The 16,030-nt window shown below is 39.4% G+C and overlaps 1 protein-coding gene across 6 annotated transcripts in view; it reads right to left on the bottom strand.

Moving 5' to 3' along the window:
- Nucleotides 1-12,912: 12,912 nt before the first annotated feature.
- Ube2d3 (ubiquitin conjugating enzyme E2 D3) overlaps nt 12,913-16,030 on the bottom strand; it is a 28,973-nt gene continuing 25,855 nt past the window's right edge. For 5 of the 6 annotated variants that reach the window (XM_057792934.1, XM_057792933.1, XM_057792935.1 and 2 more), the window contains exon 9: nt 14,595-14,658. Coding sequence is in view for 1 of the 6 variants with exons in the window: in XM_057792936.1 (XP_057648919.1) it covers nt 14,613-14,658 (46 nt within the window). In the remaining 5 variants the exon portion in view is untranslated. Of the gene's footprint in view, nt 14,659-16,030 lie in introns of all 6 variants that reach the window. The other variant, XM_057792936.1, reaches the window with a different exon arrangement.

Genomic DNA, 16,030 nt, shown 5'->3' with positions numbered 1-16,030 from the left:
CCTGTCTCGAAAAACCAAAAAAAAAAAAAAAAAAAAAATTAAATAAACTGTTTCCTCCCTAAGTTCCTTATTGTCAGCATTTTATCACAGCAAAGGAAGTAAACCAACATGCAAAGTTAAGGAAAAAGAATGACATAGACCTGACTATCATCAACAGATGTGTGTAGCTTGAAGACAAGAAACACCGATGCACTAAACCGGTTCCCAAAGCATAGGCAGTTCTTCAGGCTTCCACCTTTAGCTCTCACGGGAACTGTTTGCTACATTACTTAGCAGGTCACATCAAGGAAGTCCCACTTCTAAATGACTCTGATGACAAAAGATACTTTGTCATTTTAATGCTATGGGTGTTCTTGGATCAGCTGGCCTGAAGGTGATACACAAGACCAGGCAGTGGGCCACAGAGCTTCAGGTATGAGCAGGGCAAGTCAATGTCCTTATATCTACTCGGTGGAGAGACTTAAATGTGCCCGACAGCCTTTCAGTTCACAAGCGACACTGGAAAATAATTAATGACACTGTAACAAGCTACAGAGAAAATACCAATAGATGCCAAAGAATTAAGCAAGGGCAGTATTAATTACTGTTCTCATATCTGTGATAAAATAGCCAATAAAAGCAATTTAAGGAAGCAAGGATTTATTTGGGATCAAAGTCTGAGGGTACAGTTCGTAGTGACAGAGAGGGTATGTAGAGGAACATAAGGCAGATGGGCACAGTGCATCCGCAGTCAGGAAGTAGAGAGAAACAAGTGTTTGTTCCTGCTCAGTCAGCTTTCTCCCTGACATGCAGTCCAGGACCCCAGCCCGTGGAATGGTGACGCACGCTTTTAGGATGGATCTTCCCATCTTAACTAACCCTCTCTAGAAACTCTCTCCTATCGGGCTTCTCTCTCCATCAGTTCTAGATCCCGTCAGGTTGATGATGTCCACACACGGAAGTGGGAGTGGGGCTGTCTCTGAATCCTTTGCCTGTGCGTAGGACCCTTTTCTTCCTACTGGGTTACCTCGTCCAGTCTTGGTGTAAAGGTTTGTGCCTAGTCTTACTGTAATTTTTATGCCGTGTTCAGTTGATATCCCTGGAAGACCTGCTCTTTTCTTTCTTTCTTTCTTTTTAAAGGGAAAGAGAGGAGGAAAAGATCTAGCGGAGGGGGTGCTGTGGGGCTTGGAGGAGTGGAGGTAGGAGAGAGTGGAGTTGGGGTGTAATGTATATAAAGAAAAAATTAGAAAATAAAAAATTAATTTAAGCCAGGCGATGGTGGCGCATGCCTTTAATCCCAGCACTCAGGAGGCAGAGGCAGGCGGATCTCTGTGAGTTCGAGACCAGCCTGGTCTACAGAGCTAGTTCCAGGACAGGCTCCAAAGCCATAGAGAAACCCTGTCTCAAAAAAAAAATTAATTTAAAATTTAAAAATTTGGGTTTTTTGTTTTCTGTTTCAAGGCAGGGTTTCTCTGTAGTTTTGGAGTCTTCCCTGGAACTAGCTCTTGTAGACCAGACTGGCCTCCAGCTCACAGAGATTCACCTATCTCTGCCTCCTGAGTGCTGGGAAATTCCAGTTTCTGATTTGGAATGTCAGGAGTGGGCGTGATCACTTTTCTCAGTGCTATGACCAAATACCGGCATGAAACAACTTGAAGTCTCCCAGTGTAAAAGGGTCAGTTCCTTACGGAGGGCAGCACAGTTCCGCAGCAGGAGCATGTGGCTGGGACTCCTTACATCAGAGAGCAGTGACAGCAGCAGGAGAGATGGCTCAGCAGTTCAGAGAACCTGCATTTGATTCCCAGCACCCACATGGTGGCCCACAACTGCCTGAGTGTCCTGTTCCAGGGGATCCAATGCCCCTTCTGGCCTCCTTAGGCACTAGGCATGCACACAGTACACAGACAGGCAGACCTGCAAGCAAAACACCCAAGCACTGAAAATTAAACCAAACTAGAAGAATTTCAAAGCAGAGAGCAAGGAAGGCTGGTGCTCTCTGGCTTCTGGTTTTTGTTTCTTGGTTTTTTTGGTTTTTTTTTTTTTTTTTTTAAGATTTATTTATTTATTATGTACACAGTGTTCAGCCTCCATGTATGCCTGCAGGCCAGAAGAGGGCACCAGATCTCATTACAGATGGTTGTGAGCCACCATGTGGTTGCTGGGAATTGAACTCAGGACCTCTGGAAGAGCAGTCCATGCTCTTAACCTCCGAGCCATCTCTCCAGCCCCTGTTTCTTGGTTTTTTGTTTGTTTTTTTTTTGGTTTTTCGAGACAGGGTTTCTCTGTGGTTTTGGAGCCTGTCCTGGAACTAGCTCTTGTAGACCAGGCTGGTCTCGAACTCACAGAGATCCGCCTGCCTCTGCCTCCCAAGTGCTGGGATTAAAGGCGTGCACCACCACGCCCGGCTTTTGTTTGTTTTTTTATTCAGTTTGGAACTTTCACTTTCTTTACTTTGAGGTCTTTCAGGTTTCTGCTTTTGTCATTGGTGAGGGGCAGAAGAACAACTCCACACCAACTCAGCCATTTGAGGAGCCCTTGAGGAGTTCCACACAAACACACACACACACATACACACACACACACACTCATACTTATTTGAGTGCTTTGCCTGTGCGTGTATGTGTGCGCACTACATGTGTATGTAGCCCTCTGAGTTCAGAAGCCAGAATCCCCTGAAACTGAAGTTACAGATGATTGTTAGCTGCCATGTGGGTGCTGGGAACTGAACCTGGATCCTCTGGAAGAGCAGCCAGTATTCTTAACTGCTGAGCCATCTCGCCAGCCCTCAGTTTTGATGACACAAATTTCTGCCTCCCTTGGGATTTAGTTAGATGCATGCAGCACCTTTACTTGTTACCAAACTATCCCCATAATCTTGGTTTTGCTCTTACTTGCATGTCCCTATCTCTCTTTTTTTTTTCGATAGATTATTAGATTTTTGCCTGCTTGCTTTAAAATTTCTCTCCTATTTAGCACAATGTCTCAAGATGTTCCTCTCCCCGCCCCTCTTCTATTTGAGCTTCAAGCAGGTTTACTTAATCTACAGTTTATGTAAATTTCATTTTAGGAAAAAAAGTAGCCTTTTTGTCTAAATTTTGAAAACTTGCCTTTGGTCCATTCCCACATTTTTCTTTTTCTTTTTTTTTTTTTAATATTTATTTATTATGTATACAATATTCTGTCTGTGTGTATGTCTGCAGGCCAGAAGAGGGCACCAGACCTCATTACAGATGGTTGTGAGCCACCATGTGGTTGCCGGGAATTGAACTCAGGACCTTTGGAAGAGCAGGCAATGCTCTTAACCACTGAGCCATCTCTCCAGCCCCCTCCCACATTTTTCTTAAGAGTCTCGGTCCAATCAGTAAAGAATCACATGGTGGGTTAAACCGAAATATAATATAAAAATTAACAAGATAAAACATGATAATGAAAGGAAATTCCATGGGACCTCAGGCTGAAGAAGAGTATCCAAGTGCGTAAACTTGAAATGACATGCTGTGAGCTGAGTCAGTTAGCTTGCAGAAGACTCTGGTTTCAGCTGGGCCCCACCAGGGACAGACCGCTGGGTGGATTATAAACAGAGAAGCAGGGGATCGCAACTGCAGGAGTCCAGGAACTCAGGCCACCTTAAACCATCAGCCCGCACAGGAACTTGCAAGGGGAATGGACCCAGTAGACCCTTTGGCCACAGTGGGTGTGTGTGTGCTGCACTGATGCTCAGGCAACAGGCAGCTCTGTATAGAGCTGGCAAAAAGGTGCAGAAAGGTCATCCTAAGGCCAGGACCGCAAGGTCCTCTCCGTAGACACACACTGGCTTCATTCTCTTTTGAACCAACTCTCAGCCCCACACCAGAAATTTGAATTTACTCCTACAATATCCCTCTAGTATCCTTTAAGTCTAAATGCCAACTTTAGAGTTACGCTCTTTTTTTTTTTCTTTTTTTTTGGTTTTTCGAGACAGGGTTTCTCTGTGGCTTTGGAGCCTGTCCTGGAACTAGCTCTTTTAGACCAGGCTGGTCTCAAACTCACAGAGATCCGCCTGCCTCTGCCTCCCAAGTGCTGGGATTAAAGGCGTGTGCCACCATCACCCAGCTAAGTTCTAATTCTTTATAGAGAAGTATGCCTACTAGGCCATTAAACCTATCCTCTAAGATGAAATTATTCAACTTTCTAACCTCTGGTAGTCTGTAGTTTTTCCCTTCAGAATTTATCAGCATTTTACTACTATCTCACTCATTATTTTGATATTTGTGTTGAAAGTGTAGATGGTGTTCATGTGTGTAGAGGCACGTGTATGTAAATACACACGCATGTGCATGAGCAGACCACAGGATAGCCTCAGGTGTCATTCATTCCCAGGAGTCATCCACCGTTATTGAGAAAGGGACCCTGGCACTAGCTGGCTATGGCAAGCAAGCCTCAGGGCCCGGCCAGTGTCCAATTCCCCAGCACTGAGAGTACGGGCTTATACCATATTAGGCCTTTTACATGTGTGCTGGGAATCGAACTCAGATTTCCACATTGTGTGGCAAGCACTTGACTGAGGTATCTCCCTAGCCTTCTGGTTATAGTTCAAGTTTCTCTCATATATACCAAATGGCTAGGTGGTAAGATTCTAGAAAGTGAATATCTTTATTTAAATCTGAATCTCTGCTATTAGATGAACATTAGCCTCTTTCCCCTCAAGTTTTACATCTAAAATGTAGGGACAGACAGAGATATAATCATATAAATAATAAGTGTACAAGTTACAAGAACTTACAGTTAATTTATTAGGGCTGGAGAGATGGCTCAGTTCTTCAGAGCATCTGTTGCTCTTGCAGAAGACCTTCCAAGCACCCATGTGGTGGGTTCACAACTATCCTGTTATCAGGTCCAGACGATCTGATGCCTATTTCTGACCTGGGCACCAAGCACATGTGTGGTACATAGACACATATGCAAACACTCATACACATAAAATCTAAATATTTTTTAAAAGAATTTTTAAAATGTTGACTTTTTTTGTTTGTTTGTTTGTTTGTTTTTGGTTTTTCGAGACAGGGTTTCTCTGTGGCTTTGGAGCCTGTCCTGAAACTAGCTCTGTAGACCAGGCTGGCCTCGAACTCACAGAGATCCTCCTGCCTCTGCCTCCCAAGTGCTGGGATTAAAGGCGTGCACCACCACCGCCCGGCCCAAAATGTTGACATATTAAAGAACTCATAACAGAACCTGGAGACTAAAATATTATAGTGTAATCTATTATCATTTTATCCTTTGTGCTCATACTTTTCTTCCTGGGACAGAGCCTCTCTGTGTAACAGCTCTGGCTGTCCTGGAACTCACTTTGTAGACCTTGAACTCAGAAATCTGCCTGCCTCTGTCCTTGGCATGTGCCACTGCACAACTGTCCTGATACATTTTTTTTTTTTTTTGGTTTTTTCGAGACAGGGTTTCTCTGTGGCTTTGGAGCCTGTCCTGGAACTAGCTCTGTAGACCAGGCTGGTCTCGAACTCACAGAGATCCGCCTGCCTCTGCCTCCCGAGTGCCTGATACATTTTTAAAGGAAAGATTGATATAAAATTAACATTCAAGATTATACAGGTCTCTAATCTACATGGGAAGTAGAAAAACACAAGATCTCCTGAGTAAATTGGGAGCGTAGGGATCATAGAAGAGGTAGAAGGGAGCAGGGAGAAAGGGGAGCAGAGAAAAATATATAGCTCAATAAAAACAATTTTTTTTATTGTTATGAAAGAAAAAAATTATACAGATCATTAGTTTTAATCCGTTTAGCCAATGACCTTTAGGGCAGCAAGCTCTAGAGCGTGGTCTTTTCTGCAAACATGACTGCTTAAAAGCTGAGGGGGAGGGGTCATGCTCTCACTCTTTTGCTTGGGTAGTTGGACTCCAGCTCCCCTGGACAGAAGAGAGGACACAGCAGGCAGCGTCTAATCTGTACCAGTGAGTATTAATCCCCATTTTATACCTAAATAAATTCTTGAGACCCTTTATCAGACTCATGTGGTTTCCTGTCACAGGGAAACTTTCAGTTACATTTTAGTGCATTTAAAATATTCCATAGCCATTACTCAGGATATTTTCATTATACACAAAGGTGACCCCTGTTTTCAGTAGGCGGTCACCTTCTCATTCTTTTTTTTTTTTTTTTTCTGGTTTTTCGAGACAGGGTTTCTCTGTGGTTTTGGAGCCTGTCCTGGAACTAACTCTTATAGACCAGGCTGGTCTCAAACTCACAGATATCCGCCTGCCTTTGCCTCCCGAGTGCTGGGATTAAAGGCGTGCGCCACCATCGCCCGGCTCACCTTCTCATTCTTTCTTCTTGGTACTGATCACACATCAGTATAATTTCTGCTTCTATAGACTTAATTGTTTTGGTTGTTCATATAATCATATAGTTCTCTTAATGATTTTAAGATCCAGCCACATTCTAGCATGTATATCTTATGACTGAACATAAAATTAAAAAAATATAAAACTCAAATTTGTTCATTCATTTCTACCTTTCAGTAACTTATGAGAAATGCACATGAGCATTTATTCCCATTTGTTTCAATGCTAGTTTTCATTACTCTTCCATCTTTAGGAATGGATTCCTGGGTCACCCAGGGCTGGACACTGCACCCAGGACTGAAGCTGCGTCCTAAGCTGGTCAGCTTCTAAGGAAAAGCCCAAATCTGCAGCAACACTCTCCATTTTAAAAATGGAGAATATGGATGTTTTGACTGAATGTCATGTCTGTATACCAGGTGGGGATAGGGTTAAGAGTCTAGAAGGCATCAGATCCCTTGAGACTGGAGTTAGAATTGTTGTGTCCTACGTGTGGGCACAGGGACTCTAACCTGACTCCTCTACAAGAGTACCCAAGACTCTTAACTGCTGAGGAGCCTCTCCAACTATGCAAATTAGTCATCTTAAGGTGTATAAGGTAACACTTGTGATTTTTATTCCGTTTCACTGATATTGTTGAATCTTTTCTCATGTGCTTGCTGGCCATTTGCACATTTTCTTTGGAGATTTGTTTCCTATTTTGGGCTATTCTTTAATAAGGCTATTTTTACAAATTCTTTTTATTTTTGGATTCTAGATCCTTAGCAAAATGCAAATGTTTTTCATTCGGTATTTTTTCTTTTACCATTCCAATATCCCTTGGCACAATTGCTGGCCTTGAACAACTGCTATGATCCTTCTGCTTGTGTCTATCAAATACTAGTATCACAATGCCTGGCTTGGACTTGTCTATTACAAGTCAACGTTATGATGTGAGGCAGGGTCCAAGAATATTTTACTTACCTGGCTGTCTTAGTACTTTAGACGAGACTACTTTCCTAGTTGAATGGTTTTGCTATGTGAAATTGAACTGACCAGAATTGCATGGTTCATTTCTATTTCAAGGACCTATCTTACACTCCCTAATACCACACCAGTTTGGTTAGTGTAGTTTTTTTAGTTTGTAGTAAGTCTAGAAAATGCAGAGTTTGAATTTTTTGCTTTTGTTCATGTAAATTTTTAAATATTTCTAAAACTAACCAGGACTTTGACAGGAACAGCACTGAATCTAGATTGCTTTGAGCATGACTGCCAACAGCATAGATTTAATGCACGAATATCTCCATTCTTGAACTTCCCAGACCCCAGAAAACATTGTTTTCAGTCTATAAGTTTTGCACGCCTGTGATAACTTCTCAAATACTTTTTGAAGCCACTATAATTTCTAGTATTTCATTTCTATTGTAAAACTTTGGTTGTGTATCCCATAACTACTTTAAATGGTTTGTGTGTGGATTTTTTTGTTTGTTTTGTTTTGTTTTTCGAGACAGGGTTTCTCTGTGGTTTTGGAGCCTGTCCTGGAACTCCCTTTGTAGACCAGGCTGGTCTCGAACTCACAGAGATCCGCCTGCCTCTGCCTCCCGAGTGCTAGGATTAAAGGCGTGCGCCACCAACACCCGGTTGTGTGTGGATTCTAAGACCCCACATATTTCACTTAGAAAGTTTAACCTCTTTCCATTTGTGTGCTTAAAAAAACATTTACGTTGATGTGATGAATATGCCACACCTGCTCAGCTTCCCATGGAGGTGAGAGGGGTCAGAGCCCTCAAAGCTGGTTGTTAACTGCCCAGGTGTGGTTGCTGGGAATAGTAGGATACTCTAGAAGAGTAAATGATATTACATGCTGAGCTATCTTTCCAGAAGAGTGATACTATCTTTAATATTCGAAGTTACACTTAATCATATGCTACTCTTATTTTCAATCTATCATCCCTGCAAGTCCCTGCAAGTCCCTCTTATTGTTTGTTCCACTGACCTCACACTTTAAATACCCAGATTTTCTAGGATCACTTATTTTAGCTATGAATACGCACCTCTAACCTTATGTCAAATTTTGACTTAGAGTTTTGAGCAAAACAGTTAAAGGTAATGGACTCCTAACTGTATCAAAAATGAGTTTACAGAATACTTGGTGTCAAGACCATGAACATTAATACACTTAACTGGAACTTGAAGGAGTTCAAGTAACTAGCCTCTGGGTAGGACATTTTGACTTTTGGCTTGAGAATGCTTCCCATGCCCCATGGGGTCTTGCTAAGTGTACAAGACTGGCTTCCAATTAGTGATGCTCCCCACCTCAGTCTCCCAACTGCTCAGTAAGTGTGCACAATTTTCTTTGATGAGATGACATTTTAAAGTTCTTCCCAAAAATGTTTTACAAAATTGTGCAGTTTGTAATGATTCATATTGATAAAATGCAGCCTACCCTCACTTCATATATTCTAGAGCTGAGACTTAACACTGGATAAGCCCCTATGGAAAAAAAAATATGGGGACCACAAACAAGACAAATATTTATAAAAATGTAGCAACCAGCCAGGCAGTGGTGGCGCACGCCTTTAATCCCAGCACTTGGGAGGCAGAGGCAGGCGGATCTCTGTGAGTTCGAGACCAGCATGGTCTACAAGAGCTAGTTCCAGGACAGGATCCAAAACCACAGAGAAACCCTGTCTCGAAAAACAAAAAAAAAAAAAACAAAAAAAAAAAGTAGCAACCAAAATGAGTCAAGTCTTCACAAAATCCAGGTATTTCTGTCAGTGCTCTGTCAATTCAACTTCATACTTCACATTGGTTCTCTATAACACATGAACTGCTGCACATAGCAATAGACCACAACGGGCAAATGATGCTTATATTATATATTTTATCTACTATAGTTTCCCACTTACAGAACCTAGTTTTAGTTTGGCACAGTGAGTTTGTATGCCTGTAATCTCAGTATTGAGGAAACAGAGGCAAGAAAATCAATACAAGTTTGAGGACAAACAATATATTAAGTTCCAGGCCAGGTTACCTGGATGACCAATCACCATCTCAAACAGTATCATAGCAGACAGAAATGCATAGCATTTTCCTACCACATGTAAGCACCAACTCTGTTTATTCTAGTATTGAGTCAGAATGTTTGGCCTTTATTAATTGCTAATGTTTAAAAACTGTTAAGAAAAATTTGGCTTACTAGGGCAAAATTTCCAACAAGTTCTTAAATGATTCTAATTACACTTATGCGATTTTTATTTTGTATTTATGGGTAGTATTCTCATCACTGACTTGAAAAATTAAAAATTTCAACTCTTAACACTGGAGATGTAATCACAATACCCAAACAAGATTTATTTAGGCAAAATACACCCACTCGATATAACTCATCTTCTAAGAACATTTAAAATGGTGAGATTAATATATATATATATATATATATATATATATATATATATACACACACACACACACAGAGAGAATATTAAATTTTGGGATGAAAATAAACCGTTCTAGATAGCAAAGTTTAGAAATCAGTTTTGTCATTATAGTGTAGTTGCTAGTTTTAAAAGATCACAACTGTTAAGTCACCTACTTGTTAAACTACCTAGCAAAATGCCAGTTACTCTTGTATTGAATAACTAGATAAGACAAAACCCTGTCCTCATGGAGCTTACACCACCGGGCAGATTCAAACAATATTAAGTACGTTTTACACACAAAGTGGTAGCTCCAATATTCAATCTATACCGTGAATACACTGTATAAAATTAAATGCTCAGGAAATGCCACTGCAAGTAGTATTGGAAATATGAAAGGGAAGAAGCCACATGACATGGTGTTATACTACCATTTGTCTACACATGGAAAAATTCATTGCAGCCATGGTCTGAAAGTACCTGGGTGAACGAGAATTGTAATGGAGGTGGAGCAATGGTACAGGTTAAAAATCATGTGCCATTATAAACTCCTAAACGTTTGGCTTTTACTCAGATTGAAAAATCAGGCTGAGCATAGTGATGCAAGCCCTTTAATCCTAGGCAGAGGCAGGCACGTCTGAAACTGAGTTTTAAGGTCTAGTCTGATCTACATTAAGTGAACTTTGTGCTATAAAGTCTCAAAACAGAAAACAAACCAAACAACCATGGCATAGTACCTCTAAATTTTGGTTAAAACTGCGCATGGAATGTGTTACTGCTTATTGAGAAGCAAGGAGACTGCAATAATACAAAATTTGTAAATGGCACTTTGCATCATGGTGTTGAGAGGTTTATGGTAGAACCTAGACAATCATTTTAGTTAGAAAGGCCAAAATACCTGTTGTGGGTCAATGCATTGAGTACTATTTGAGGCTAAGAGGCTGTGTCCAGAGAATCAGAAACTAGAAATTCTAAAGATGTTCTCTATATAGCCAGGTGCATGACAGGAAGTTATGTGAGAGAAGAGCCATTTGCTTGACTTAAAAACAAGCACTTTCGCGGGGCGATGGTGGCGCACGCCTTTAATCCCAGCACTCGGGAGGCAGAGGCAGGCGGATCTCTGTGAGTTCAAGACCAGCCTGGTCTACAAGAGCTAGTTCCAGGACAGGCTCCAAAGCCACAGAGAAACCCTGTCTCGAAAAACAAAAAAAAACAAACAAAAAAAGTACTTTCATGACCTTGATGCTTATATAGCACAATCCAATTTCATTACGGTAAATTAGGAATTAAAAAACTTAAGACTGCATTAAAAACTAGCAGAAACTGTGTGCCCGAATTAATCATTACTCTTTATTAACAAGTCCAATTCGCAAGGAATAATTCAAATGCTGGCCGGATTCCCATTTTCCTCGTCTAACAAACACTGCTCCGGAGAGCCATTTGCTGTTGCCAAAAGCCGTTTCTAGATGTTTACTGTTTTTCTCCATGTGTAAAGACAGATGTTTTACTACCTGCTTTACAATACAATTAACCCATAAACCCATGCTGTAAGTGTTCCTCAAACCTTCACTTCTGTGAGAAGTCAGGTAACTGTTAACATGTCTTCTACAGCTGCTAAGAATCTAGCTTGTCACAAGGTAATGGTTCAAGGCCAGTCTTTTGAATCACTTGGTCTTTACAAGCTATTACTGGCTCCTCACTTCATAGTTTTCCAATCACAAGTGGGGGTAGGAGCCATTGGTTTTTTTAAAACACCCCAAATTACTCTGGTTCTGAATCACTTTGAAAATCACCATACTAATCCTTCCTACACCAGTTTCATTATAATGGCTGCTTCAGTATATGTTCAAAACTCGAGCTCATACAATTATTAGATTCAAGTGTAGATTTCATGTTAGCTGGAATTACTGAGTAAGACCAAAGTGTGTTTAAACACAGACTTTAATGGTAACAATTCCTTTAAGCTCAATTAACTTTTTAGCTATTACAAGTCTTATGCAGATGTCACTATTAGACATTTAGTGACTTGCACTGGGTTCCTCATAAAATAGAAGACAAGTTCACTTAAAAGTATAACCAACAGTCATTGAACAGTTGTTATGTCAACATAAAACGAGACTAATTCTAGTACTCCCCACCCCCCAAAATCACGAACACAGCATGATCAGTGTCTTAAGTATACTTCAAACTAACCCATCAAAATAAAAAGTGAGTGTTTCACTACCCCTGAGACCACTAGTTAACTGTGGTTCATACTTTTAAATGTGAGTACACCCACACAAGGAAACAAACTATCAGTTTAAAAAAAAAAATCTGATTATCACATTGCAAACCTGCCCAAGAAAAAACAGTCAAAACAAAGTTTGCCATTAACAGGCTAACTGGACTTCAAAGACAAATTTAAATTCTTAAAAATGTATGCATTAAGAGGTATAGGACAAATGTCTACACCAATATCTGACCTCATATTCACTTTAGTCCTACACCTGGCACTAGTGATACCACACACTACTGGGTAGGGTAGAGAGCAAATTCTTGGATTCTTTTGAAAATCTCAAGGGTGGTGGTGATCCCAAGTCCAGTGTCCATACATTCAGAATGTTGGTTTTCCAGGTACTCTGTTCTCTTAAACCTGGAGAAGCCTCTATGGCTTATTCCCTTAGAAGCGACATGAAATGTTGTATAAAGCATCAAGTCAAAGAGAGAGAACTGGACATACCCATTAGTTCTGATGATCAGTTTAAGGAAGTTGTCTCTGTAAATACCAGGAGAAAACAAAACAAAATACCCATCTATTTGAAAGCCAATCAGGGATCCACTGCTTTATAGAGTGTTTTTCATATTTAGCTTTCAAAACATAAGCCCACTAATAAAGCTGTTTTGAGTAAAGAGTCTCAGAAAGGATCATTTTTGGGACAAAGTGAAAGAATACTATTCTTAACCCTTGTGGGAACACTTTTCACAATCTGAACCCAAAAGTTTTAATTAGCATTGATACCTACACCCCGAAGGACCCATGATTTAAATAAAAGGTAAAAATAAGGGTAAAGGGGGGCTCACTGGAGAAAGTGAATAACTGAACTGGTTATTTCCCAATATACTTATTACAGTATAAAGCCAGAACACCTTCAGAAGGCATGCACTTCACTTCCAGTTTAGAGAAGAACCTTAAGCCAACAAATCATGTCCAAATTACATATTTAAATGTTTATAAAAAATTAAGCTTTTACATTTATTTATTTCTAGCTTTCCACATCTGTGCAGACAAGGAATAAGATTGCACATAAATATAAGCAGTGCAAAAATGTGGAAGTGGAGACATTACAGGTGCTAGAAATCAAATACAAGATTAAGAAAAAGCAACAAAAAGTCAAAGCTAGATAAAGTGAAACTACAGGTTCAGAATTATGAATGGTAATGCCCTTATTACTACAGAAGATTTAGTGGCACAGATATCACTTGTCAAACAAACATCCAATAGCATTGATTTTTATTCATTCATGTTAAGTCACCTGAAATGGTATCTGTTGCATTTAAATGCTCATTAATGTAAATGGCTGAACAAATCCATCTCAATGGATAGTCAATATCCCACAGTTAAGTCACTTCAACACAGCCTCATGACAACTCCCACACCAAAACAGTACTTTATTTTGTAAATTTTGACCCATTATTACTCCCAAGTTTTATATATATATATATATATTCAGCTGTTAAGTGTACAAGATGAAGAAATTTTAGTTAGAAGGGGATGCACCTGGAAAATAAATTTCTTAAACTCCATATACATGTTTCAAAACTGCTGAGTCCCAAGTCCATTTTGAACTCTAGGGCCGCCAGAATCATGTGCAGCGTATTAAAGCTGCACTATTTGAATAGCTTATTAATTCTGCATAAATCAGGTCAAGCAATGTGTCAACCTGTAACAGACTGCGCACTTTAACTGAACATGGCAATATATTCACTCTTTTGAACTTTACATCATCATTTGATGTCAAACAATGAAGCAAATCCCAACAGTATATACAAAAACAGCTTTGCATTTACAAAGGATTGTTTCCCATACTGATTAATCCAGGCAGCTAACTCATTGGTTTATGCAACTTTATTGAAGAAAAATAAATCAATTACTAGGAGAGCTATTAGTTGATCACTCATCCATTGACAACTCGCATCATTTATTCAGTGCTATATTAAACAGTATTGGAAGATAGATTAACTAATAGCTCCAAGCCTCCTAACAATTTAAATGAAAATTACAAAATGCTTTGAGACCCTATTTTGGAATACAAAGGGTGTTTGACTTCCAATTTCCATTCTCTGTAGAACAAGAACAGGTCATTCCTTTATTGACATGCATAAAATACATCACATTTTCTGTTCTGCTGATGCTATAATTCAATACCAATTCTCCAGCCACATCAGTTATGAGCATAAAGTATATCATGTAACCTCAAATCTCTAACAGTGGAGGGTTTAAACAAGAATGGATGCGCTAGAATAATGCTTCCTTGGATGTGACAGCTGAGCATCCATCTCCCTCCCCCTCAGATGGTTTCTTCAGCAAGTTAGAGCAGTGAGGATTGGTTTAGTCTCATAACCAAGTTAGAGTGAAGACATTGGCCACATAATACACATGCTCCAGTTTTAAAAAAATTTCTGAATCTTGGGCAACTGTTCTCTTGTTAACTACTTTACAGTTTCTAAAAGCAGTTATTGTCCAAAGCTGGAAGAACTTAAGTCTTCTCAGATGAGCATGTGAATGAATGGAGGGAGGTAAACAAAAATAAAATTAAAAAAGATGAGGTCTGATAGGGGAGCAGCCGGATAAGAAAATCAAAAAAGGAACAGTAATTTAAAGTTTATTCCAGCTATAATGCAGGTTATTCTGACTTTAAGGTAGCATCACATGGCATACTTCTGAGTCCATTCCCGAGATATTCTGTTGTACCTGTAAATAAACAAGTAAGATATTAAAAAATAAAACTGAAAGAATTGTTAGTATTGTAAAGGCAAGGGAAACACTTCTATGTTACCTGTGGATTTATCATGTCACCTGTAATGGTTATAGTAGATTAAAAGTCAACAAGAAACAGAAATAGCAGCACCAGTACAGTATGGAAGATGAGAGCCATGGAAATAGTGTTCTCTCACTAAACAAAAGTGGTGCTGAGATTGGGAGGCTTAACAAGGACCTCCCACCAATAAGGTAGTATACTATCAAAGTTCAAGTTGGTTGTACATCTGACAAATTTTTACACATTTAAAAAACTACAGTTCATTACTGTCACAACAGTATACATATATTGCATATCAATAGAAATTCTGGCCAATGTCAGAACATATGCCTATAATGTTACTGAAAAATCATATTTGAAACCTAGACTGAGAAGTTAGTTAAATATTGAAATAAAATTGCCTTTGAAACTTAGAAGACATTGGAAAGGGTGATAAAACAGTAACTTTCAAGAAACAGGCTTCAGTGGTTATTTTAAATTAAAAATTTAGTAGCAATGACTGCTGTTAATCCCCACTGAGACCTGCTGAAGAATGAACGCACTTTCTAGGAGTGCAACCACGTTTCCGTTCAAAATCAGCAGGTAATTCATCAGTGAACCAGGTTATTACTGAGAAAGATCACCAGTGCAGACAAATACCATTTCTCCCCACAGTACACACCCATATCATACAGGCTATTTACCAACAAAAAAGTGACAAAAGCTTAAGAAATAAGTATGTAACAAAGGACAGAGGAAAACTTAATACTGGTTTCATCTCAAACCAAGTGTATACAGTTCAACTATTTTTCTACAGCTCAACATATAAATATTTTTTCTAGCAATTCAGAGTTATAGGATTTAGAAAACCCTCCTCAAACAGCCAGCACTTTAAAACGAATTAGTATACAAAGAGCCACAAAATACAGTTAACATTAATTCATGCTTGTCAGTAATAAACATTTAGTCTGGATGAAGTTTAAGCTTTTCTCTAATATTACCACTATCTTCCTAGTAAAATCTGAGTAAAACCACCACATTTGATAGTATCGACACAGTTTATGAACACCATGGTAATTTAGTATAGGATAAAGATACTCTTACATTTCTACTTCTTACTAAAGCTATATAACTGCTTTGCCATGCAATAATCTCAAGCAGTAATGAAGACTGAGTATATACTTTTCACACTAACAGAGATCAAGCAGTTAAAATAGTTGTCAGAAAACTGCCACATCTGTTACCTTTGGTTAGTTAAATACAGTGCCTTAAAGCATGCAGCACTCAAGTGCTGGCAGTACCATAAATAAGTGCACCATAGAGTGC

The sequence above is a fragment of the Chionomys nivalis genome, chromosome 18 (assembly GCF_950005125.1).
Source record: "Chionomys nivalis chromosome 18, mChiNiv1.1, whole genome shotgun sequence".
Taxonomy (NCBI): Eukaryota; Metazoa; Chordata; class Mammalia; order Rodentia; family Cricetidae; genus Chionomys; species Chionomys nivalis.
The sequence above is the reverse complement of the archived record's forward strand: the minus strand, read 5'-3'. Positions and strand labels throughout refer to the sequence as shown.